At 50.3% G+C, this 27,266-nt stretch overlaps 1 protein-coding gene across 6 annotated transcripts in view; it reads right to left on the bottom strand.

Moving 5' to 3' along the window:
- The window catches only part of KIRREL3 (kirre like nephrin family adhesion molecule 3), a 518,771-nt gene that overhangs the window by 118,549 nt on the left and 372,956 nt on the right, over positions 1-27,266 (bottom strand). For all 6 annotated transcript variants that reach the window (XM_073239501.1, XM_073239500.1, XM_073239497.1 and 3 more), the window contains exon 3: positions 3,081-3,158. In XM_073239501.1, coding sequence (XP_073095602.1) covers positions 3,081-3,158 — 78 coding nt within the window. The remainder of the gene's footprint in view (positions 1-3,080; positions 3,159-27,266) is intronic.

Genomic DNA, 27,266 nt, shown 5'->3' with positions numbered 1-27,266 from the left:
TTAACCATTTTACCAATTGTTTAACTTATACCAAGGTGGATATGCAGCGTGGACAGACATTTCTGTTTCTTGCGCTATGTCATGGCTGCTATTCCAGTTCAATTATTAATATGTGGAAGTTGTAATTATTTTGAGTATTGGTACAAGATAATTATAAACCATAAAACAGCTCCACAGGCTTGCTGATGCCTTTTCTTATCTGCAGACGTGTTGGAGTTTGGGCATGTGAGATTTAGGAAGAGAAAAAAATGTAGACTGTGGCACTCGGGGTAGAAAGGCTGGCTGCAGCAGGAGTGGTGGGGCCTCCCCTCCCAGGACCGCCCCTCCCCACTCTCCTCATGCCTTCCGCCCTCCAGAGCTGAAGCTGCCCACCTCGTGCATGCATCTCTCCTTCTTTCCTGCTGTCTCCTCCCATATTGTCTCCTCTTTGTTGGTTGGGGTTTGTAACTCATCACATGGTGGTTCAGCTTGTTTACCAGCCCCTTGCCTCCCTGTTTACCCAGATGCAACATCAGCTCCTGTGTGTGTCTGGTTCTGTGTGACTATGTGCATATATGTGTACGTTGGGGCACTTGGGAGGGGTGAGAAGCGCGAGCAGAGAAGGAGGCAGGGTGGGGCGTTAGCTGCTCTGTAACCCCTTGGCCATTGCTGAGGTCTCCCTCATTCTGAATGCCTTTCTTGATCAGCCTTCACTAGAGGAGGGTATAGATTGGGGTAAGGCACCTGGGATCACTCATTCTTAACCAAGTCAACCATAATCATTTGAAAGGAATGACTCATTGTGTGGTTTTATGTGGAGAGGGGCTTAGAGAGAATAGGCATCGTTTTGGCATCTTCCCACTTTAACCAGAAAAAAACTATTTAAAATGCTCTTAGCTTAGCTGTTCCACAAAGTAAGGCTAACTGTCCTCACAGGTTCTGGTCTTGTTTCCAAGTCTCCCTCTAGTCCTCCTTGACTCCCTCTCTTCCTTCTTTACTTAAAAAATGTCTAAGGAGTACCTCTCTACCTATTGCTGAATTTCTTTTTCTTACCATTTTCCTAATCCCTGGTTCAGAGGGATTGTACCATTGCACCTTTTTGCTACAGCAAATGCATTAAGACCCCTTGCTGTAAACTAAACTGTGCTCCCCGACTCCAGTTCCTGTGTTGGAGCCCCAACCCCCAGTGTGACTGTATTTGGAGATAGGGCCTTTAGAGAAGCAGTTAAGGTTGAAAGAGTCATAAGGGTAGGGCCCTGATCGGATAGGATCTGGGTGCCTTTAAGAAGACAGCAGAGAACTTGTTCTCTCTTTTTGCCATGTGAGGACATGGTGTGGACGTGGCCATCTGCAAGTCAGGAGCTGAACTCTCATGGAAACCTGATCATACTGGCACCCCAATCTTGGACTTCCAGTACCCAGAACTGTGATAAAATACATTTCTGTGTGTAAGCCTCCCAGCCTGTGGTATTTTGTTATGGAAGAGTGAGTTGACTAATATACTCCTCCCTTAATCACTTGTGAGAAGCTGAGGGGGTCAAATTGTGTTCATCAGACTCGTGGTATGATTCTTTTTAGGTCCCGGATCTGGAGTCAGTATCTTTCTACTGGGGTCAGAACCTCAGAGGTGGAGGTTTCAATTCTAGCTCAGCTTCCGACGTTTTGGCTTTCCCAGTGCCTGTGTACCTCATTTCAGCACCTCATTTCAGCTTCTCTAATGAGCATTGTCAGCAAGAGGATATGTCTATTCAGCACCACGGACAGAGACACGCTGTCAGGTCCCCCAAATGAGAAGTTACGGCCTTGTGCGCATTCAGGAAGGCAGTGCTGGGAAGGGAAGAGGTAGGCTGAAAAAGGAACGTCAGGGAGGGAGACTGACTGGCAGGATGCAGAAGATGCAGCTCCCAACACTGATTGTGCTCAGCCATGGGGCTCCTACATATGAAAATTGACTTCCTGAAGCTGCTGCCTTCTTATACAGACAGGCAGCACAGTGCGGGAGGTGATACTCCTTGTACCTAGTTGTGGTGGCCTAACTCTTGTTCAGCTGTTACCATGATAGGCACTGGCAACAGACCTATAGCTGGCAAGGTATCAATACTGGGGAGCATATGGGGGTGGAGGTGGGTGTCATGGACTGTGGGTTTGGAGGAGAGCCATCTGAGGAGCATGGGAAGAGGGCACCAGACTATGCTGTGGTCTGATGCTGGGGTAGAGGTGGTACAGGTGAGCTGCCTCCATGCCTGGAATGGGAATGAGAGTACAGGGGCCCTGGGCCTTGGGAGGGGAGGGGCCCGCTCATGACAAGCTGGCTGGTGGGAGGCCAGGGCTTCATTGTCTGCCTTTAATGAATAAATGGCTTCCCCAGTCATTGTTTATCTACTTTTGAATCCTGACAAACAGTCTGTGGCATGTGATGGAGAGGGTTATTAGCTGCCCGGAGACAGATGGCTGGAATGAGGGGACTGGCTCTTTATGACAGCAGACCCGTAAGTGACAGTGATCCTTTCACATCCCTGCCTCCACCTCAATGCCAATACCTTCCCTAAGCCTTCTGTGACCCAGTCAAGCCTCAGAGGAAAGACCCAGTGCAAGAGGAAGGCAGAATGGTCCATAGTTAGAGGGAGAGGCAGGGCCAATGGAGTTGGAAAAGAGGTTTCCAACTGTAAGTTGTTTCAGAACAAAAACTCTGCCTTATTCGTCCGTATTTTCCCAAGTGCCCTGTAAAGATGCTGTTTATTCAGTAGACATTCAGGAAATATGAATGATTGAGGAAGAAGGTAGAGAGGCCTGGATTAGGAAAGATAATAGAAGCAGATTTAATTGCCCTGGGGATGGGTGGGTGGGGAACAGAAGGTAGGGAAGATTGAGGAAGAGTAGAGTGCCCAAAGGGGCGGGGGACAGGAAGTGTAAGGGGCATGCTTAAGGTTCAGGCACTAGCTACTCTTCCCTCCATTACTATATAAATAGCTTCATGGAAAAAGCTGATCTGTACGCTGTCCTTTCTGAGATGTCCCACGTTCTTTTCCCTGATACCGTAGTTGTAAGGCATACTTCCACTTCCACATTATTCCCAAGAGGGTGGGCAGGTTCTCACTGACCTTCATTCATTCTCCGAAACTTGTCCTTGGCCATGTAGCCCAGCACCAAGCAGCATCCTCTCTTCTGGAGGCCAAGCTCTGGAAGAAAAGCACAGGTGGGTGAGCTGGGAATGAGTCAGGTGTCAGTGAAGGCCCCTTGCAGGGGACGTAAAACTTGTAGCTCTTATAAACAAGGCTACTTATTTATTTAACAAACATTTCCATGAGTTTTTTATTATCTAAGTTGCCACTTTCATGTAGGTTGCCACTTACTATGGACCAGGATTAATTTTAAGCCAATAACTCCTCATTTGATTCTCGCAACAACAATATGAGTGCATACCATCATTATCCCCATCTTACAGCATCCCCATTTACAGACGTGTTACCTAACAGCTTTAGATGGAAGAGCTAGTAGGTGGCAGAGCCAGGGCTTTGAATCTAGGAGGCTGTGCTCATAACTGCTGCTCTATGAGGTTAATGAGGCCCTATGTATCCCAGGTTTGCGGACTATGTCTGATCACACTGGACTGTGGTCAGGACTGCCAGCCAGTGGTATCTAGGATGGAGCAGTGCAACCAGACACAGTGGGTGACTCAGAGGGTGAAGAAGTGGTTGGGTGAATTTGGGGGAAGATGTGTAGGTAGAAGGAGTCTACCTTTTGGAAGAGAATGAATTTCTGGGGCAGGAGATTCCTGTGCATTTTTATATTCAGGCACAATTCTGCACCAGCACCAAGCATTTATGAGATGGACACTCAGCATGAAGCACAGGTGTTGGGATGGTTAAGAGACACAAAACATAGATTCTGGTCTCACAAGACTTTGCTCCAATTGGGAAAATAAGGTAGAACAACAATTCTAGGTAGCAAATGCAAGAGGCTTTTTTTTTTTTCTCAGCATTTTGTAAATCAGCGCCCATTGTGCATGAGTGTTGGACTGGAGTACACCTGCCTCACAGGAAGGCGAGTGTTCCTCTCCGGTGTTTATTCTTTAATCCTGATCTGTCTTTAGCACTTTGTGGGTTCTGAAGCAATTCCACACTGTTTCTCTTCTGACCCCCCACAACAACCCTGTGAGGTAGGCAGCTAGGTCATTGTTATTCATATTATGCAGATGAGGAAATTGAAGTTCAGAGATGCTAAATGACTTCCCACGATTATTTTAGAATCCCTGCTCCAACCTCTTTGCTCAGAAGTCATACAAATGTGACAGCTGCCATACACTTGGTGAAGGGATAGGGGTAGGATTTCTGGACGATGGAATGAGGCTGCACCTCCTCCCGGGCCTTGCCGGGCTTTCTGGGCACTCAGCTGCTCTCTCTACCAGGTTTGGAGGAGGGTTCCACCGAGTGGTGTGTCACAGCAACTTCTCCCACCACAGTGGGTATTTCTCTGCGCTCCAGCCAGTCAGCATCTAGGCTGCTATGGGCTTGGACAGGATGGGCTCATTCCTTCTCCCTACCTCCCTGTCCACTGCCTGTTGCCCAGGTCCACCCTCCATGGGTAGCAAGATGAAAGGGCTCAGGAGAGATGGAGAAGTCAAGCTTAGGGGCTCTTGCCCTGGAGAAAAACAAAGCATGGCGGGCAGTGGCAGAATGCCACGGCCCAGGGAGGATGTTAGCTTTGATCCCCTGATTCTTTAAAGGGGTTTATTAACTATCAGTAAAGAGCAGAGAAGCAGATCTGAGCGTGCCTTTTCCAAAGGCACTCACTTCTCTTCCTTTCCTGCACGCTTGCTCGCTCGTCTGAAGGCACGGCCAAACCGCCCTCACTTCAAACAGCCTTACATCTCAGGCGCCCAGATTGACAATGTTAAGTTCCCCCATCCAAGGCCCTGGCCCTTTCTTCAAGGGCTCCTGCGCTGTCGAGGCCCCGTGTGGATCAAAGCCCCTTTGATGTTTACTTACTATATTTGTGGATTCTTTCTAGCAACCACCTTGGAGAGGCAGGAATGCAGCCTGCCAGGAGGGGGCCAGAGGAAGTACAAGCTGTGAGGAGGCGCTGAGCTCCAGCCAACAATAGCCTCTTGCTTGACACTATATTGAAACCTCAACGTGCTGACGAGGGGCAGAGTTAACCAGCCCATTATAACTACATGCATATTGTTCATCATCAGAATGATTCAATTGCTGACGAGTCTTATTATATTTTCCATTGACTTCTTACGCCCATCTAAAGTAAAGCACTTGAGCAGTGGCCTAATGAGAAGGGGCTTGGTTCCTGGAGCGAGCCCTGGGGAGCTCTGAGAAGTGGGGACTGAAGATGCTGGATGGATTTGGGCTTATGTTCCTGTTGGTCCTCCTGGACAGCTTCCTAAACTCTTAGGGAAATGGAGGGGGCATACTTCTCCTAAAGATTTAGAGAGTGTGGACAACCTGTTGAATCTGGATTATTTATGTTGGCTCTCTCTGCCACCCCAACTCAACCCATCCCACGTCACATAATAGGTTGACCCCCGGAGTGATGTCCTAAAGAAAGAGGCTGCATGTACATATATGATAAGTAAGAACTTCATTGACCACGTTTGATTTTTTGCAAATGAGCAGGAAATGAAGTCTAAGAAAAAATCTGATTAATTAAAGAACTGGAGGACGAGGCAATTTCTCAATGTATTTGGCTCATTTACTTTGACACGTGTGGGTTAGTCTTAATTATTTAGGCAGCTACATTGTAAGGCGCTAATAAGCACACTGCAGAAATTTATTACGTGAGAGGGCTCTCTGGCTGAGTTCTTACAGAGAAGTGGGGAGAAGCCACTGGGACCTTTGCAAGAAAGAGCAGGCTGGAGGATTAGTGAAGTGAAAATTAGCTAGCTATCCATATGCAAAAATTTGGGATGTTCTTTGGAGAGATTTGCAGAGCTAAATTAGAGGTCATTCCTCTACCTGAGGAAGCCTCCCAGGGGGCCTGAAGTGGGGGAGTGGAGGAGAGTCTGGAAACACAGGTGGGGAGGTGGCTGTTATCAAAGATACTGGTCAGAGAGAGAACCAGGGGGAAGCAGGAACTAACTGCTTTGGCTTGGGGAAACTCATCCAAGACAGACTGACTGGCTCTTAGGGGAGAGATGATAGAATGTTACAGAAAGGACAAGAATCTTTCACTTGCTAGACCAGCCACCAGACTGCCACTTTACTTGTCACGTGGCAGTGGGACCGATGGTGAAATCAGATCACAGATGCCTGTTTTAGAATTGCAAGATGACGGGTCTTCTTCACAGAGTCTGGGGCTGCAGCCTGTGGCTGAGAGCCCTTATATGCAGCAGAACCACCACATGCACCGAGGGTGTCCATGGAAAGTGACTGACGTGAATTCAGTCATCTTGGCTTAAAAGGGAAAGTGCATAGCAAAAAAAGTCCAGGGTCACCTGCAGATGGGGGTGTGGAGGGCACATTTTGAGGAGAACAAAGGTTCAGGAAATACAGTCTGCACAAGGAGACATTTATGGGGAAAGGCATGTTTCTTAGGGAGAGGGCAGACTGCACCCCCTCGAACTCCTGGCCTCTAGACTGTGAACAACAGAAGGGTCAGAATTGTGCCTTTTCCAGCTCTGAGCCCGTAGTCCCAAGCACAATGCCCTGCAAATGCCAAGTGCTCAGGAAAAGTCTGGTAATTTAATGAAAGGGTCGAATAAAAAATATTGGGTAGTGATCAGTTCTGCCCTACCCGGTCAGAATAAAAATCAGGTGGGCTTACATGTAGCCCAGTGGATTAGGTTAGGGGAAGACGGTTGTGGAGTGAATGAAAGCTGTAATTCTTCAGAATGGGCATCTAGGAAATGGGAGATTTCCTCTTGGGAGGGGATGCAAAGAGATGGCTCTATAAATGGAATGGTTTTCCTTCAGCTCCGCAGGGTGAGGATGGAACTTTCTCCAGCCATAGGATCCCTTTATTCTTACCCGTGATGATAATGATATAGTGCTAGTCCTTCACATTTGTGGGGTACTTATTTTTTCATGATACTGTCGTATTCGCTGTCTTATTAGGTGCTCCCGGGAGCTCTGTGAGGCAAGGCAGAAATTATTTCCTCCCTTTTGGTTTCAGAAACCGAGGCTCAGAGAAGTAAAATGACAGTCCAAGGCCGAAGCACTCATTGGTAACAAGCTCAGGCTAGAATGCAGGTGTGATTTCCAGCTCAGTCTAGGGTAAGGTCTGGGATCCCAGGGCTGCTGATGCTATGAATCCGGACAGACCAGAGACTAGAGACCAGAGGTGAGTGGTCCTCGCTGGGACAGTGTCATGGGGGGAACTGTGTCTCCCCTCAAATCCATATATGGAAGCCAGTGCACAAGGACATGACTTTATTTGGAAATGGGGACCTGACAGAGGTCATTACATTAACATGGTCACACAAGGGTCCCTAATCCTATATGACTGGTGCCCCCCCAAAAATTTGGAGACAAACATACATACATAGAGAACATAATATGAATAAGAAGGCAGACAGCATCTAACACACCAAGGAAAGAGACCTGGAGCCGATCCTTTCCTCACAAACCTCAGAAGGAACCAGCCCCGCCAGCACTTTGACTTTGGACTTCTAACCTCCAGAACCGTGAGAGAATGCTCTTCAGTTTAAGCAGCCCAGTTTGTGGTCCTAGGTCCCAGCAGCCCTAGCAAACTAACTCCTACAGGCAGGGAGGAGGAGAAGGAGATCTCACAGGGTCTAGCTATTTCCATTGGCCAAGATTCCTTGAAACCAATGCTTCGGTCTCAGAGCTCCCACACGGAGCAGCATCTTGGCTGCTTGAAGGCTCGACAGGGGGTGCCGGCTGACTGCAGGGCAGCCAGTAGGGCTGGTGGCACAGAGAGATGGGAAAGAGGGCGGGTGGGGAAGGAGGGCTGGCTGCGGGTCTGTGTGCCCAGGAGCCCTTGATGGCAACCCATGGTGACTCTAGCATTGCTGTCTCCAGTGTGTGAGGAGGAATAGTGGGGGTAGTGTTTGCTCAGTACCCTAGCCAGACACGAATGAGCTCTGCAGTCGCTGCAGATAGAGCTGGTGACCACGGACAGGGACCAGCTCCTACTGCTTTGCCCTTTCTGAGCCTGTTCGGTGCACCGGGAGCCTTCCTGAGCCCAACTTGCCCAGTCACAGTAGTTCAGGGATGCTTGTGAAGATTAACCCTCTCCCCCTGAAGCTATTAGACTTGAGCTTGTCCCCCGAAGCCTGTCGACCAAGAAACAGAGTGTCACTGGCAGGCAGTTTGCTGTGGCTGTGGCAAAGATTTCAGGGGCAGAGGAAATAATGAGGCAGGAGATGGAGCCGGGGACCAGATCCCGGGGCACGTGATGAGCCTTGTCCCGGAATCTGGACTTTCTCGTGCAGGTGGTGGGGATCCCTGAAGAGTGCTAAGCAGAAGAAAGACCGGCCAGACCTGAATCTTACGAAGCAGCACAGGGTGCGGATGATGGGGGAGGCAAGCCCAGACAAGGGGGAGCAGCTGAAAGATGGTGGTGATCCTCCTGGTGAGAGATGATGGGCTGACATCTGCTCTCTTCCTGCTTTCTGGAGACAGCCTGAGGTCAGAAAGCAGGAGCAGGGACCCCGAGCTTTCTGGGGGGACATTCGGAGCCTCTACATACCTGCCACTTTGGCACAGGAGAGCAGGGCTGGGGCTGCCCATAGCTCACCAGATGGTCCCTGAGATCACATGGAGACATGTCAGCGGGACCTGGCTGGGGTCACGGGGAGGCCGTGCGTGCTTCAACGCTATGAGAGCTGGCTGGAGCCTTCCCCCAGCACTTCACAGTGAGCAGTCCTCAGGGCTTCTCTGAGCTTTACTTTTCTCATCTATAAAATGTGGATACTAATAGTAAGACCCTCCTCTCATGGTTACTCTGAAACTCCAGTGAGTCAGCACTTCACCGAAGGTGCCTAGAATGAAGCACTTGATCAGGGTGAGTTCAACCAACAGAAAAAATATATCAGATTGGGGTTTAGACATCCTCCAGTTCCCCTTCCCCCTTTGTTCTGGAAGGAAAGGGGAGACTCAGAAAGGTGAGATGAGCCATCCAAAGGGATGTAATAAACCACTGAGCTGCACGCTTCAGAGGCTAGTGACTTCTCAGCGGTTCACACACAGCTCCCCCTTGTCTGGGCTTGCCTCCCCCATCATCCACACCCTGTGCTGCTTCATAAGATTCAGGTCTGGCCGGTCTTTCTTCTGCTTAGCACCCTTCAGGGATCCCCACCACCTGGAGGAGGAAGTCCAGATTCCCGGACAAGGCTCATCACGTGCCCCGGGATCTGGTCCCCGGCTCCATCTCCTGCCTCATTATTTCCTCTGCCCCTGAAATCTTTGCTACGGCCGCAGCAAACTGCCTGCCAGTGACACTCTTGTTTCTCGGTTGATAGGCTTCGGGGGACGTGCTCAAGTCTAATAGCTTCAGGGGGAAAGGGTTAGTCTTCAGCAACAAGTAGCAACAGATCAGATGGACTGGAAACATGAAGTGAGCCAGGAAGACCAGCTGGGTGGGGGTGGCAGGTGAGGCTGAGCACCCAGGGGTGTTGGGAAAGGAGAGAAAGTGGTGAAACCAAGAGACATTCTAGGAAGAGACCAGGGGCTGAGTGACAGAGTGGCTCAAGCAGAGCAAGAGGGCGATGGTGACAGCAGTGTTGTTTGCTGGGAAGAGTAGTGTCTGCCGGAAGGGATGGTGGAGGAAGCTGATCAAGCCGTGGGCTGATAATGGTGCATGTTTGGATTTCTTGTGTTTGAGGTTCTGGGATTCCCAGGTGAAGGGGTCCTGGTTGATTACATGAGCAGGAGTTTAGAGCTGAAGAAAGACATTTTTAACTAGCTTTATTGACCTTGGAGAGGGACTGTCTTGGTCTGTAGACCAATTCTTCTGTAGTGAATTACATAAAAAGCGGTGGGATGTTATGGATAGACTGCTACTGCTACAGTGTTAGTACCACTCCTCCACACCCAGCATGGATTAATAAAATGTAACAGGTATAAAATGCAATTGACAAGCACTCCTGGGCACTATGCGCAAGACAAAAACATGTCAGGCAAGCTTCCTTTCCCAATGAGAGTGTAATTCAGTTGTTTATGCAAGGCATAGACTTGTAAAAAGGTGAATAAAACTCAAAGACAAATAACGGTTCAAACAGTTCAGTCATGAGGCAGCACGCGAGAGTTATTGCCACCTGGATGTCAGTCATTGCTGCAGAAACCCAGAGGAGGGACAAGGAGCTGTAGGTGGCAGGGTGGCCCTCTCACATGACCTTGAAGGCTGGAGAGGTGTCTGGGGTTTTGCCTTTGTTGGCCTCTCTCATAGGGGACCGACTGTCCATCAAATGCCATTCTGCCCAGAGATGCTTTGCTGATTGAAAGATGCTGGCATCTCATGCTCGGAAAGTTTTCGCCTTGTTTCTGCTAAGTCCCGGCCTTCTGTACTGGTTATGCCTAGTTCTGTTTTCAGCAGTATTACTCACATTCCAGGCAAAATCATGCCCATAAATCATGCAGGGATCATAGCTTCTGGTCAACCTCTATAGTAAAGAGACTTGAAGAGAGGTGTAGTAAAGGTTTATTAATCCTGACCAAATATTCTGGCCCTCTAGGACAAGTAATGAATGTTTAATAGCCCAATAATACCTGTTTCATAATTTCTGAATCTCATTGCTTGCTAATTCTAAGTTTATTAAAGAACTATAAACTTTACATGTTGTAAAGACATAATTGCTATTTCATTGCTTATTTAATATGAGTTAATTATATTAGAACTAAGTTTTCTCCCATTCATTTTAAGTATCAATTAGTTATTTTGAACTATTGATTTGTACTTAATTAACTATGCTATTACATACCAATTAAAATCTTATAAGAGAAACCTGAAACAGCTGTGATCTTATGTTTTTAAAATAACAAATAACATAAATAGCTTATGATGAGTTATCTTCTTTTAGGAAGAGTTAACAATCATTGAGACCATTCCAGAAAGTCTCTGTGACCACCAGCCCGTGCGTACTCACTCTGGCAGGGAGCAAGGTTCCCTCAGATAGCTGACGATAAATAGCTTGCTGCTTCCTGCAGCAATGGAAGAACTAACATGGGATAGCTCTTTGCCAGCTCCTGCCTCCCTCCCTCAGCTGCCTCAGCCTGCCATTTACTGGCTGGCACAGCCCTACCCACAGTGTGGCCAAGGCAGCTGGTGTATTAGCAACTCCTTGCCACCAGCCGTGGGGGCCATGACTGTTGGTGTTGCTACTGGCTCCAGATCCCATGTGGCTGCAGGAAATCTGATGTGCATGTGGTCATCCATCCTCTGGCTCCTCCAGATCCCCACCTTGCAGCCCCACAAGTCTGTACATCGTGGGCAGGGAAAATCAGACATACACTGAGCACACTGTGCATTGTGCTTTCCTGGTCTTGTTCCATCTTCACCCTGACCTTATAAAGCTAGGCATTCTCATTCTTGTCTTTTTTATAAAGAAATGGACATTCTGGAGGGGCAGAGTTGCCCAGAGTTCCCCAGCTGTGAGAGGTGGAGCTTGTTCACATCTCTGCGCCGGACTCCACGCCTGGCACACCTGGCCATGCTCTGGGTCTCTGTTCTCCGGGAGAGGTAACTCCTGGCCACTTCTGAGTCTCAGCCCACTGAGCTGGCTCTCTGAGACCTTGCCTGGCTCTTATCATCTTTCTCCCCATGGAGGGCTGAGCTCATCCCCTAGCCTCAGACATCACCTGGAGTCTCCCTTCCCACGGATTGTTTGGAATTCCAGCACGGCCACCAGCTGACGCACAGTGTGCTCTTCCCCTGGGCCCCCTGGGCATCGATGCAGGCCCTTGGCTTGGCAGAATCCCCCTTACCCTTCTGTACACTGGAACTGGGACACTGGCCACCCCATCCGCTGGGGGCTGGCTGCAGCCTTGTTTACCCCTCCCCACTGGCTGGCATAACCAAGGGCTTACCCATTTGGGGCCAGGCTCACTTAATTCACCATCGCCATCAGAGTTGCCATTTGCTGATTGCTTATGGCTTATTCATTTCTGGGCTAAGTACTTTGTGCCCATGATCTTCTTCAATCAAAACAATTCTATAAGGTAAGTACAACTATTCTTCCTATCTGATAGAAGAGGAAACTGAAAATCCCCAAAACTAAAAACTTAGTAAGTGTTGAGGCCAATAAACCTGGTTATGAACAAGGTTCTTTGGACTACAGCATCTTTGTGAGAGGGGCAGGGTGTCAGGTGGAGTTCGATAATGTTGGCTGGAGAATTTTATAGGAAGTAGTTTTATCACATGTACAAGGTTATCTCAGCCATCTCTGATTTAAGATGTCTAGTCCCAGTGTGTTAATTGCTCTGTGGAGAATCATGACAGAGAAACAGGGTCCTGAAGGCCATACCTGCTCCCCTGGCCTGCCATCAGTCTATTTATCTTATGAACAGCGCCTGCCGAAGGCCATATGACTGGAAGGCTTTTGGACTTTGGAGAAAGTTGAAAGTTGGTGGCTGTTTGAATGGGGCCAGATGCTCAACAGCTATGTGCCCTGCCCCTGGAGAGGCTCAGCCTGGTATAGCCAGTCAGTCACAGCCAGGAGGCCAGGCAGAAAGCGGGCATCTATTTTTTCTTTTTTCTATAGGGCCAATAGAGTCCCCAAAGGACTAAGACTGAGGGCAAAACTCCCCCGACCTCTGCTCACCTCCACCCCATTCCTGCACTTCTTGAAGCCTGGATCTTTGGGAAGGCAGAAGCCCAATAACAGACTATGGATATAAGATTAATTAGTGGATTTTATCTTCACAGATTTGTGAAGATGGGGGTTATTAGCCCCATTGCACAGGTGAGGCTCATGAAAGTTGGGTAATTTTTCTGAAGTCACGGACTGGGAGGAGAGAAAACCAGGATTAAAACCCAGAACCAGTATTAAAACCCAGAGCCACGCTGGCATTTCTGCCAGGCCCTTCTTCTCAGTTTGGATGCTGAACACACAGTCCAGGGGACCAGCAGAGCCCCCAGGGGAAGGAGGGGACCACATGCATTCAGAGGGTGCTCTGGCCAGTGGAGCCATGGGCGCTGCGGCCAGGTGTGCAGGGGTGCTGAGAAGCCCTGGGGGGGCCCCAGGACCCTGCGGAGTCCTGGCTGAAGGGGGGGTTATCTCCTGGGGAGGCAGGGAGGTGGGAGAGCATGGCTCTCAGCCAGGGAGGGAGGGGCGCAGAACACTGCTGCTGTTGTTATGTGCTTGCAAACCACTCTGTCACCCATTTATGGCCCAAATAAAATCATAAAAGCTGAAGATTCACCAAGAGGGTTCCCTCAGGGCCACAGCTGACTTTAAAGAATTCATTCCTGGAGTCAGGCAGGAATGCCACCAGCCTTTGCCCTCCACTGCATCTGACTGAACCGGGTGGGGGCGGAGGGAGGCATCTACTCTCACCTGACACATGGGAAGAGGGCAAAAGAAGAAAAAGGCCTAGGAGTCAGAGGTGGGGTGGAAAATGGGGTCTTTTAGGGCTCTGGGGGCGGAAGGGGGTCAGCTAAGCCTCAGTGGGCTGCCCCCTTTGCTTTCTGGGTAGAAAAGCAGGGCAGGAGGGAGGCCATGTTGTTGCACCCAGCCTAAGGCAGTCATGGCTGCCTTCCGTCTGGTAACCATGCCCTGCCTAGTGGCGAGGGTGGCATGCATCTGGAAGCTGCACACCTTCCCTGTGGCAGAAGGAGGGACCCATCCTCCCACGCTTCCCGAGCTAGGACTGTCCCCCGGGTGGGCATCGTCCTGGGGCAGACCTGGGAACAGAGGCCCAGGGGTTGGCCGGACCTCATCCTCCGGGCAGAGCTTCCCTCTCTCGCCCCAGCTGGCACGGCAAGGAAGGAGAGGTGGTGGTGAGGTTAGAAGAGGAGCCAGTGGAGAAGGCAGGGGAACCCTGCTGTCCTCCCATTACTGAAATCCTCCTTGAGCCTCACGAACCCCATTACAACTCCGGATCTTATAATTAAATTGAATCTGCCAGTTACCTCTCAGCATGGCAGCAGTTCAAGCTCATTGGAGGCTTTCTTTGTTTATTTTTATTTATTTATTTATTTAGTAATTATTTATCTAGCTATCCATGTAGTTACATGGAGGCCCTTCTAAAGTTTCTTTAGCCTCCCAAAACAGGAAAGCACAAACACTTTCCCACCTGGTGTGAAGGGACAGGAGAGGACGGCAGGGTGAGGCAGGTCTTTGGGGTGAGCTCGCTGGGGGATACCTCTGCAAGAGGGTTAGGGTGAATGGCACAGGCTGTTTCTAACTCCCTATTCTTCTCCAAGTTGCCTTAGAGGAAGTCCACTGATTCCCACGGAGCCCCTTGCTGCTGGGCAGCTGAAGCTTGGGCTGGAGAATGTAGCTATGACTGGGGATCAGGAGCTGACATACCACCGAGGCTTTGCAGCCAACTATAGAAGTTCACCTCGAACGCTCACAACGCCGGCGACATTCCTAGGGGGCACTGGGGATCAGAGATGTTCCAGCACTTGCCCAGAGTCATCCAGTGACTAATGGCAGAGCTGGGATTTGAACACATGGCTTGGGGTAAAACCAAGTCCCCCACCTCCCCCCGAGAACCCCAGATCTAAGCTGGCAGCTGGGCAACAGAAATCAAATTGCCTTTCTTCTCTTTAATGATAACCTTTCAGCGGTGTGTAGGCCAAGGAGACCCTGAGAGCTTTGATTAAGGAATCAAACTCAAACAGATCCGGGAGAGTGATTCTGAACCACCAGCCATCACTTAATAAGAACATGGAAGTTTATTTACGAGTCCATCCCAGTGGGAGGCTGATTGCTAATAGGCATACCAGGGACTGCATGAACTCTGAACATCAATAGCTGAGCCCTGGAAGGTGACCCCATTTGGGGCCATCCAACCTGGCAGCCCACCAGAGCAGGGGATGAGGGTGGCTGGGATGGTACGAGAGAGGTCAGGGAGAATGCACGTGCTCACAGATCACGGTGGGAGAATGGGAAGGAATTCCAGCCTGCAGATGACGCCTTAGGCAAATCTCTGGACAAAATGGTTTTTATTTGCCACCATTCACTACTTCCTCCTTGCTTACCTGTCCCCACAAACCTGCTGGCTGGGTCATTTGTGGGCTGCTTAATACTTGGAGTAGGGATGGATGGTGCCACAGAAGGCATGCACCCATGCTGACCAGCTGGTCTGTTCCGGAGCCACGGAGCTCACGGGGTTCAGTGCATGTGGGCAGCAGGGCTTCCTGTGTGTCTGTAACCTGTTTGCCCCTAAGAAACCATCAGGGAACTTAACCCAGGCTCTGGCCTGTCTGCAGATGATGTCACAGCTGTGAGGAGGGAACTGTCCTGAACTGCAGATTCACATTATCTCCTGTGAATCTGGACAAGGTTCTCTGTCGGATGGTTGGAGGACACAGTGAAGTAGCCTGGTCTAAGGCAAGGAGGATGCTATATTCTTTGTGTTTATTGGTTATTTAATTGAGGTACATACAATAATATGCACAAATCTTAGTGTACAGCTCAATGAATTTTGACGTGTACATATGCTCATATAACTATCAGTCAGATCCAACTGTTAAACATTCTCACTAAATTTTTTCCCCTTCACCTCTCTCTCCCATCCCCCCACTCCCCCCCCTATGGCAACCACCAGTCTGTTTTCTCTGTTTATGAGTCTATTTGTTTTTTTTTTTGTTTGCTCATTTGTTTTTTAGATTCCACATGTAAGTGAAATCATATGGTATTTGTCTTTCTCTGTCTGAGTTGCTTCACTTAGCTAATACCTCTAGGTCCATCCATGCTGCCACAAAAAGAAGTATTTCATTTTTTATGGATGAGTAATATTCTATTGTGTTTATGTTCCCCATCTACTTTAGGTTGCTTCCATATCTTGGCTATTGTAAATAATGCTGTGATAAACATAGGGGTGCATATATCTTTTCAAATTAGTGGTTTTGTTTTCTTTGAGCAATTGCCAAAAGTGGAATTACTGGGTTGTATGTTATTTCTACTTTTAATTTTTTGAGAAACCTCCATATTGATTTCCATCGAGGCTGCACCAATTTACATTCAACAAGGGTCTTTTAAACCGGGGGGTTTGGGGAGCAGAGGTCCTGAGCTGTCCCAGCTTACAGGCCTTGGAAGGGGCAGCCAGGTCCTCCCCTGGCTCCTGGAACTGAAAGAAGCCAGCCAGAAAGCTTGGACCACAGGCCCCACAGCCCTTGGGACTTGTCACACAGTAGGGTGGTGTCTTTTGACACTTGATCTGAGGTGTAGACCTTCATTTCCTGTCTATAAATTGAAGACTTCCTGGCTGTGGTGAGGATTGAAGGTAATTTATGTAAAAAGCTGGGAAGTGGAGGTGAGCAGGGGTGTGTTCCTAAAGCCTGTCTGAACATATAGGACCAAGGCTGCACACATTGTAGGTGCCCCAAAAATGGGAGTTAGCAAAATAACAGCACACAGAGCAGCAGTGCTGAAAGTCAGAAGGAAACACGCTACGCATGCAGTTTAGCCTGAAGGTTCTGCTTCTGTAGTTTGAACAGAGGCTCCTATTCTGTAATAAAATGTAAAGAAAGTGCCCATAGCAGCTCAGGGGACAGCTGTGCCCAGCTGTTGGGGAAAGAGGCTGGCTCATGGTCCTAATAGGGCCTACCACCTACCACTTGCATGATAGGGTAAGTCAAAGGCTGGTGTTATGTAGAATCAGGGGAGCAAAGGTGCGTAAAAATGGTCATTGCCAACCTCTTTAGCAGCTATTGAGTAGCTGCAGAGTGGGCCCAGGGCACATACTGGGCATTGGAGGTAGAAAGAAGGTTAAGGTGCGCTCTTGGGGTCTTATAAACAAGACAAGGAGCAGAAAGACCCAAGTAAAGATCCTCTTATGACATGTCCAGTTTAAGCAGGTGGTGCAAGGTTCTACCTGGCACTGCTGGAGCACCTGGAGGGTGGTGCCCAGCGCTGTAAGCCGTGCTTTAGGAGGCATGTGGACAAAGCTGGGAGCACCCACAGGGGAGTGCCAGGCCAGCAAGGGGCACAGGTGAGGAACTGGGCAAACTCATAACCCCTCCATGGGCAGCATCTGCTAAGGGGAGCAAGTTCTTCCTGGTGCTTCTATGGAGGCCTCCTGCCGAGCTCTTTGCAAATACTTGGAGAGGGGGGTGGGGGATTATTTCCCCTCTGCTTTTCCCAGGTGTCTGTAAGTAGCTGGGTGTGAGATCCTAAAGGGGAGGATTTATTACTGGAGGGCCCCAATCAGTGTAACACGAACAGCTAATCTGTATTGCCAGGCATGGTATTGGGCACTTCATATAAATTAATCTCACTTAATTCTTACACCAATCCTATGAAGAGGTCTCACGATGAGCCTGGCGGTGCAGAGGAGGAAACGGATGCTTGGATAACTAAAGACAGTGCTGACTGTCAGTTCAGCTATAAAGCGGCTGAGCCAAGATCTGAATCTAGGACTGTCTGACTTCGCAGCCTGAGTTCTGTTAAATCCTGGCCTTGCCCTGATCCCCCACGTGTAGATTTTCACCACTTACAAATCCAAATCTTCTGCTCACATTATGGGGTGCAGGGTGTGTGTGTCTGTGTGCTGTGCGCCGCTCTAAGAGTTCAGGGAGGAAAGACAGTTCCCCCAATTTTCCCTGAAGAGCTTTCTGTGTGGTGAGTGGAATGGAATCTGCTGGCCACTCAGGGGTGCTAAGTTAGGAAGCCATCCCCCAAGTGCCTTCCCCAGGGAAGGCTGGCTGCCATGCACAGAGGCGGCAGAAGCTGGAAGCTCTGGGGATGGGCTGATGCTTCCCCTCACCCCAAATGAATAACCTCCCACCAAAAGGACCACTGAGATCCAGCTAGCTTTGGGATTTGTTGGCCTGAGGCCCTCTGCTTCCACGCAGTGTCGGGCTGTGGAAGGATTCCTATACTTATGCTTTCAAAGCATTTGTTTCCCCATGTTTGGGGCTCTGTGCTGTGAGGTGCAAGTTCAGCTTCAGCCCCTGCACCACACAGAAGCAGGGAGGGCCTCCTGTCTGCTCGCTTCTTTCTGTAACATCAGTTGGGGGCAAGGGGACAGCAGGGAATGTCCTCCTTCCTCGAGGGCTGGGAGGAACCACGTGGCTCTGGAAGCCCAGGGTGGGGGATGACTCCACAGGTATTTCAGGAGTTGCCAGTGAAGCCATCCTATTCATTCTTCCACTGTTTGCACTAGATTAACCCACATTTCTTTGTGTATTTTCTTATGCCTTGGTCTTGTGTACATATTTGATCTTGGGCATTAGTCAGACATGTCATAAAATGTTAGAACCGGAAGGGAACTCAGCAATCACCCCATTCAACCTTACATGTACAGACAAGGCAACTAGAGCTCAGAGGGACGTGACCCGCCCAGAGCCCCCAGGGGCAGAGCTGCGTCTTGCCGCCTTTCTGTCTTTCCATCCTGGGAGTACCCTGATGGCAGGGGTGAGCTCCCCGCCTCCCGCCCACTCTTGTCCTCTGCCCCACCACAGGCCGAGTTCAGGGAATGTGCCCCGCTGATTCCAGTTCTGTGCCTTGGACCTTATTCCTCCTGCTGGGGGTCCTTGCACTCCCCTCAAACATCTTGTCCCACTTATAGGTCAAGACCCCCTCAAAAAGACCCCTCCTGCGTGGCCTTGTAGCCATCTACACAGTTGGGCACCCTCCTCCGGACACCGCTATACCCCACATGCCTTTGCTATGAGATTTCCTATGGGTGGGATGCTGGGTTATTATCTTTTGAGCCACCCTTGTGAACTGTGAGGTGGGACCATCTTTATTCATCCTTGCAGAGCTTGGCACACAGCAGGCACTCAATAAATACTTATGTGTGATGAGCGGTTTACACTGGGACAATATGTCTTATGTCAGACAGGTTGCCAATGGCTTTTACACCTTAGGTCCCTTCCTAAGGGGTCAAGGTGAGGGCTCAGGTCTGAGAGGTCATCTGGTGGGTTGAGAAGAGGACTCTGAGCAGCTTCTGATCTCACTGGCCTTCCTTTCTCAGAAACGTGTCCTGAGGTGCTCTCAGCCTCAGGTGCTGGTCAGCCTCCTGTGGGTAAGGTGCAAGTCATTCAGGTTGGCATCTTTGATTGTTTTTCTATTTGTCATTCATTTACTCATTCATTCATGCCATATTTGGTGAGAGCTCACTGTGGTTGGCTCTGATTGCTGTGGATATTGGGCAAATAAGACAGACAATTTTTGCCTTGTGAGCTTCTCTGTTAATATCTATTTAGTCCCTTCCCCTTATACATCACCTGGCAGTAGGAAGTGCCACCTCACTTGGACAAGTCACTGGGCCTCGGCAGCCCCGTCTGTAAAATGCCATCTCTAGAGCCTGCCTCGCCCTGGCAGCATGTCAGGTGCCAGGCCTTGTCCCTGCCTGAGGCCAGGGCTGATGCTGCCGGCCTGCCTGATGTGGTGCACACGCACGTGGGTGTTCGTTTGCTCCCTCTCTACCCTAGTGCTTTGTTTCTGGAGGCACGTATATCGAGAGGGCTCTTTTAAATCAATTGCAGAGCAAGAGACTCCTGAGCCACAGATTACGTCCTATTTACTAAGCTGCTCCCATGGGCTTGGCACTGTCACACATGTCGTTCACTCCACATGCAGCCCGTGAGGGAGCTGTTACGCTCCTATTTCCCAAATGAGAAAACTAAGGCTCAGAGAGGCTACCAGGCTGGCTCATAGTCCCACTGCTAGTCGGCAGTGGAACAGCCTAAGAACCCATGCCTTTCCTGCCCATTGCCACCCAGACTCTGGGGGGCACTTACATGTCAGGAAGGGAGACCGAGAATGTCACAAGGCCCTCTTTCAATAAAGAGCTCAGAGGCACATTTGTCTTGGCAGCGTTCCGTATTGACCGGGTGTGCGGCACGTGGATTAAGTATGCAGTTGGGTGGTCTTTAAAGGATGAACATTTTCTCTAGGATCAATAAGATGAGTGAGTTTGGGTCTAAATTCATCAAAATGTCACCTGAAGCAAATTTAGTCTCTGGACTTTTGCACTCAGTCAGGTTGATGGCAGGGGAGGGGCAGAAACAGGGACATAGTCTCTGGGAAGGAGAAGGTTCTGGGCACCTGTTGGACTAGTGGGGGTCCAATAATCCGGGGTTGGGTTAATCTACCTGGAGATCAGCCTCCTAGAACTGGCTGTCCCTGTGTCCTAGACTTCATCCTTGCCTGGGGGAGAAGTGAGAGGTGACTCCAGGTCTAGATTCTTCACATAGACAAGGCCTTTGAGGTCACTCAGTCCCACACTCAGAGCTGGTGCAGGGTCCCCTTTACAGCTTCTTTGACAAGTAGTCATTTGGTTTTTCCCTTGGATCCTTCCAGGGACAGGGAGCTCATTACTTTGCAGGGTCATGCTTTGCATTTTTGGAGAGCTAAAATAATTATAAAAGTTCTTTTACACTGAGCTTAAATATCCTTTCTGTCTTATAGCTTTGATTCTAAATCTGCCCCATGGGGCCACACAGAACAAGACCAAACCTTTTGTCCAACTACGCAAAAGTTTAGCGGACTGTTTTCTCTTCTCTGAGAGAAACAAGCCTTGGGAGTTTAGGGCCTGGGACACTTGGAGCCCGGGAAATGCCCCCTGGCTTCTCAGCACATTTTAAGGGTTTGTCTTCATGTACCGGTACCTCCTCAGCATCTCACAAAGAAGGAGGAGGGTGTAAGGGGAATTCACTGGAGAAATCCTTGTTGCACGTGTCCAGGAAGGAAAAGACAGTCATCTGTGTCTTCGGGGGACTTGCACAGAGGTGTGACTCTGATGTGTCTAATGCGAGTGGGTTGTGTGTGTGTGTGCATCTGTGTGGACGGGGTGAGAAGATGGGATGTACGTGTCCCTGTGGGTGTACATGCAGTGAGCTGGGAACGTCGTGCTTAGGTGGGAGTGTGTGGGGCGTGGGTGTGAGCACGTGTGCATGGAGAAATGCTGCTTGTCCTGGGATGAACCTGGGGAGGGGCTGTACTGATGCTCATGTGATTCAGGACCTGCCTCCCCCAGTTCAGGATCCCCTGAATGTGGGGACAAACATCTATGTCCAAGGCCTCAGCACAATTGCTGCGTCTTCTGTCTCTAAGACCTGCCTATGTTCTTGGAATTATACAAGTGCCTGCCTCTCCTATCACAACAGGTCTGGGCTTACTCACTCCGAGGAGGAAAGGGGACAGCCACTTCCTAAGCAAGCTTCTGCCCCCTGAGGTGCTCTTCATGCCAGCTCTCCTTTTACTCTCCCTGCACCTGGACACGGAATCTGCATCTGATCTGTGAAGACCCGGGGATCAGCAAAGGAGTGTGATGACAACAGCCAGAGAGGGTAGAACTGGATCAGTCTCAGACCCAAAGCCCAAGCCTTGTTCCCCTCACACGCCACCTCCATGAAGCAGCAGCCAGGGAAGGTCTTTGGAACAGAGCTCACCAGTGCCTGAGAGATCTGTGCCCTGGAGGATGAACAAGTCAAGTGTGGCAGAGGGGCCTCCAGCAACTCCAGCAAGACCCCTTGGGATATATCACTTGGCAGGGAAGTTAGTTCCCGAGCCCAGGTGAGTATAAATTCCAATTGCTCAAATTCCATCTGGGCCAGGAGATTTCAGTCTGTTCTGTCAATTGTGACTTCCTTATGACTGAAGTACCTCATTTCCTTAAATCCTCCTGCTTGTTTCTGAGCTTTATCCCGGTGATTTACGTATTAGGTTTGTCCTGGGCCTCTCCTCAGCAGAGCACACAGTGCCCCATACCTGCTCTCTTATTTCACCGAAAGCTTTTCTTACGAACAAGCCAGGGAATGGACTGAAGTGGGAAGCCCGTGGGAGAGGACAACTGGAGACAGAGCATGAGGAACCAGGGACAGAGAAAACAGGGTGATATTCGCAGGGGGCCATGCGACTTTGGTCCTGGTGGGGAGCTCCCTGAGCCAGTGGCATTTCTCAACATCTGCACTTGGATCTGGACAATTCTTGCAAGTTATTGGTAGTAACCTCTGTCCCCAAACATCCTCTCTGCTCTCATGGGCCCCTCCTCTCACCCCCATTGTGTTACAGTATCAGCTCATGTGCCTGCCTTTCTCCTTGGATTGTACGGTTTTTGAAAACAGGGGTTCCCTTATCTTTTCATACCTGGCACTTGTCACCACGACTGGTCCGCAGTAGGAGTTTAATGCACGTTGATTGGGTTGGACATTGGATGAAAGCTGAATGGGGAAGATGCACTGGCTCATTTCAGCCTGCCAGAGGCCCACATCATTGTGGACACAGGATGCATACTCAAAGGGCAACCAACAGCCACCCTGGCCTGGCCAGGGAGGTCTGCATGGAGGAGGTGGGATGAGAGCTGGGCTGCATAGGATGCCGGGTACTGGTTACTAGAAAGGAAAGAGCATTCTAGGCAGGAGGGATGCTTGGGAAAATCGTGCGTCAGGAAGGCAGGATCTGGGAAGGGGACTCTGGAAAGATAGGTGGAGCATATTGGAGAGGGCTGTGCATGGGGAGGGCAGAGCCTGGCATTTCCTCTCCCGCTCTGGATGGGGGGTCTCCTGCTTGCCTGGGCCAAGCCCTGGGTGGTTCCAGGTGTTCATGCACCACCCTCCTGGCAAGCCTCCTGTGGGGAGGTGGCTGGCCTAGTGTCTGTGCACCCCGGACGAGGAGGGCTATGTGTAGCCTGGGGTGGCTCGCAGCACTGCCCAAATGCCCAATTTCCCCTTTGAGTCCAGAGGACGAACCAGCCCTGGACTCCTCTGGTCTGAGCCAACCTCTGTCCACCCCTGGCCATCGCCTAACCTAGGAATCTCCTCTTGGGCCAGGCTTAGGTCCTAGAGTCAGAGCAAGAAACTTAGCACCTCATGTGGAGAGCCTCTGGCATCTTAATGAGGCAGGGAGGGTGCTGGAGACCAGACCTGGCCTCATGGCTCCCAGCTATACAAGGCAGGTGTTCACAGTTCCACTTCACAGATGTAGAGACAGAGACTTGTGGGAGACCTGCCCAAGGGCACACAGCTAAGTGATGGAGGGGTTGGAGCCACAACTGTCTGATCCCGAAGCCAGACTCTTCCCGTGACTTGTCCCTGGGCTGCCCATGGTTCACTTGGTTGTACTGGGTGATCTTGAGCAAGTCCCGAGCCTCTCTGGTCTTCAAGTTTCTCAGCTGTCCAACAAAGGGTGAGCTCTCAACTGACCTTCCCACTGAGGTCAGGCCAGGGACCCTCTCCCCTGACTGCTTCAAGGATGGGCTGTTTGCTAGGTGGCCTGCGTTTAGCCAGCAGCCCCATGTCTACCTTTACCAGCCTCGCTAAGCCCTAGTTTGTGTTTCTGCCTTCGGTGTTTTGCAAGAGTTGGTATTAGAACTGCACTCCCCTGGTGCTGCCGGAAGCAATAATCCAGACATGGTCGGAGGGTTTAGTAGAAATCCTCTGCTCCTGCAGAAGAAAGCAAATCCCAGCAAAGCAAGGATTTCAGCAGATGCAAATCTGCCCATTTACCTTCCCAGTCCAGGCTGCTTGGCAGGGACAGTTGGAGTACAGGAGGATATCTCAGCTCCAGGCCTCTGCAGGGGTTGAAGCTGCCTGCAGAGGCCTCTGGGATGTCCACAGGCATAGAGTCCCATAGGAGGGGAAGGGGCAGCTCACCGTGTACCCACTGTGTACCCACCTCCCGCAGTCACACTCATTTTCCTATCAAGTCCTCACAACACTGACAAGGAAGCAGGATTCTCTTTATTTTTGATATGAGGCTCAGACAGCTGAAGCAACTTGCCCAAAGTCACACAATCAGTAAATGACAGCAGAGAAGGATGCTCATTGATGGCAGGGGGACCCTCCATCTGTTCTAGGCAGTCAGACCTGCCTGTCTCTCCCCTTCCCCACACCAGATCCTCGTCATCATGGAAAATTACCCTGACGCGTTTGGCCTGCTCCCGACCTGCACCTGCTGTGTGCTCTCAGAGCCTCTTCCTCCATCTGACGCACCCGTCCATGCTCACAGACCCCCCTGCTGTCCTCAGCTGGCTGTGGACACCTTCCGAGCCCAGGGGATTCTGTGGTTACCAGGGAAAATATGGTCCTGCTCTGGGCTTGCCAGCAGCTCTAGGGTGATAAGTTACCTTTCTAAAATGAGGTTTTCCATTTCTGGAAGACTCCAAATTTGCCAAACTGCAGGGCTTCCTCTCAGCCCAGGATGGCTGGGATCATGGCCAAGGTTGAGCTGCTCACTAACTGCCCCCCTCAGTCACTGACAGCAGTCCTGTCCAGAGCTCCCACGCCTCATGCTTGGCTAACACACAGGAGCCTTTCTCCCACTTTCCATCTATGTATTTACACATATGGATAGAAAATGGACACACAAAGGAGTCTAGCATAACGCGTACAGTATGTGCTGTGGAGTCAGGCAGACCTAGTTTCAAATCCCAGCTCTACCACTTATTAACTGTACAACCCCAGGCAAGACATTTAACTCCTCTCTGCACCTGCTTCCTTCTTTGTGAAATGGATATAGAATCACCCACCTTAAGGAAGGAGCTGCTTTGGGGATGAACTGAGGTGGGGTGCTCAGCACAGTGCCTGGCACGCAGTGAGGGCTCCACGGGCCCACGGAAATGCCTGTCTTCTCCATCTGGAGAGTGACAGCCCAAGGCTGCCAGGAAGGGAGGTCTCCTGAGAGCGGCTGCTGAGGAACCGTGGTGACCGCAGCTTTTCAGAAGGCATTATCCAGGCCATTGTTTCAATCAATACTATATTATTTCCTCCGTGGCATCTATCCACATGTTTATTATGTGTAAATAGGGTTTTTCAATGATGTGAATGTGTTAGCTTAATGTAGCTGACATTCCGTGTGTGCAATCTGCTGGCTGCCCCTCGGGGCGCCCAGGAAAATGAAATGACGTATCCACCACAAAGCCGTCCTCATGAGCGACATTTGAGAATTACAGCTCGGTGGCCATGCTTGGTGACATGGGCTGGGTGCTTGTAAGATGGAAATAAATCGTGCGCACAGACCCTGCAAGCCTGGTCCAGCGATTGGGGATTGGGTGGTGGCCCAGCAGTAGGGTGTTGGGACTCCCATGGCCTCGCTGTCCAGATCTAGATCAGTCCTTCTACCGGGTCTGGCCAACTGCAGCTCACGCTCTCACTTGTCAAAGCTCACCCTCCCTAACAGGTGTTCCTCTTCCTCCTGGATTCTCTGGTGATCAACTTCCTCCCTTCCCGTTTTGTGGCTCCCCGTGGTCTGAAAACCCATCGTGTACATGTCCTCTGGCTCGCCTCCAGTGCCACGGGCCTGGCCCAGCCTTGCCGTGCAGGCAGGTGGAATAAAACAAAGGTGGTGCTTCCAAATTTTCTAGGCAGACTCAACTCTCCTCCAGTACTGGGGTGCTCAGAGTAACAGATGTGGGCCCCACCTTCTGCCCCATCCAAGCAAAGCTGAAGCAGAAGAGGTTTCTTTAAGATTTGGGAAGAGCTAGATATCATTAGAATTGTAGGTTGGGTGCCCCCACCACACGTCTCACAGCCAGTGGGCCGGCACCCCAACAATGGCCATTTGGTTCAACAGTCTCAGCTATCAGGCAACTTTGGTTCATTTGTGGAGCTCGCTGGAGTGCAGTGCAAAGGAATTAACCTTTACTAAGGCAGCTGGTGGAATGTTTTTAACAGGACCCACTTTCAGACCCTATTTTCTTAGCAGTGCTTAGAAGCAGAGGACTGGGTGGGAAACTGCTCAATTTTCCACCTTCCTGCCGCATGGCAAAAGGGGCTCGAGGGAGACTCCCTGCAAGAAACGAAGGAGGAAGGATCTGCTCTTCATGCCTGTCTGTTCATCTGTCCATAATGCTTGTCAAACTCTGGGGGTCCATCTAGCTAAAAGGTACTATGTAAATGTAAGCAGCTGCCATTATCATTAAACTCCGTCTGTGTGTCTTAAACCTTCCGCATGAAATGTGATTGGAGTTGGGTTTCTGATTCCCTTCGCTGCCTGAGAGACAGGAGGGAGGTGTTTTTCTTGGCAAATAAATATGATATCATAAGCCTGGCAGGACTCCAACCTGAGTAATGGCCGTCTGCCTTCCTAATTCCCTCAGCAGCTCTGAACAGGAACATTACTCTTTACTTCCTCTCTTTAAAAACAAACTCTCTATTGGAGAGCATTACTCAGCTGCATTACTTGGCGGCCTTTCAGTGATGGGATGGGTGGGATGAGTTCAGATACCCCGCACATTTGGAAAAATAGAGCATGACCTCTGGCCTGGAGAAGGCACCTGAGCATCTTGCAGAGAGGCCGCTCTTTGCGTGGCCTCGTTCGTGAGGAACACAGAGCAATGGTCAGTAAGCATCACATTGCTGAGCGCTGCCATCTCCCTTGTCTAAGTCACTGTGGTGTAACTAGGTAACCCAACTGGAGCTGCACATTCACAAGCAAGTACAAAGTTGTCTCGCTGAGCCCCCCTCATTGTACATGAGTTAGGGGGTGTCTTGCGGCTTCTCTGCTCACACAGACATGGCTATCTTGAGATATACAACACCCCCATGCTTTGCTTGGCACTTGATCTTTATAACAGCACTCTGAGAAGGGAGTCTCTGTCTCATAAACCTGAAACTGAGGCTCAAAGGGTTAACTACATAACTTGATGTCACACAGCATATGTAGTGGACTCAGGATTGAACTCAGGTGTGTGGGCTTCAAACCCAGTTTGGACGATGCCGGATCTAGCCTCATTGTCTTTTCTGGGGACTCTGGTGCTACCCCTTCCTTGCAGTGAAGCAGCCAGCATGGCTATGTAGGGGAGGCACGGGGCTGGCAGGTAGGCCCTGTCTCACCTCACTTGGTCACTGATGTGTGAGGGCTCACTGTGGCCACTGTCAGACTAGGAGAAACCTGGCTGAGCTCACAGAGAGGTCTTGAGGCAGGTGCACATAGCAAACGCTCTGACAGGGCCCTCTGTCCGGCAGATGGGGAAGGCAGCGCGCAAAGGCTCAGAATTGCGGATTCATCCAGTAAACACTGATCGAGCACCTGCTGTAGTGAGGCTCAGGGACACAACTGTGACCCAGAGGGTCTCTGTCCTCGGGAGCTGGTGGTAGTAGGAGAGACAGTCCAAAAGACAATTATAATGCTGTGTGAGGACAGCTCTAGTGAGACCAGGGCACCCTGACGATGTGCAAAGAGAACCACTAACCAGACACGGAGGTTCCTGCGGAACATTCATAGGGGACGTGACATCCAGGCTGCAACCCGAGGGACT

The sequence above is a fragment of the Manis javanica genome, chromosome 6, assembly GCF_040802235.1.
Source record: "Manis javanica isolate MJ-LG chromosome 6, MJ_LKY, whole genome shotgun sequence".
NCBI lineage: Eukaryota > Metazoa > Chordata > Mammalia > Pholidota > Manidae > Manis > Manis javanica.
Note: the sequence above shows the minus strand (reverse complement) of the source record. Positions and strands in the feature narration are given on the sequence as shown.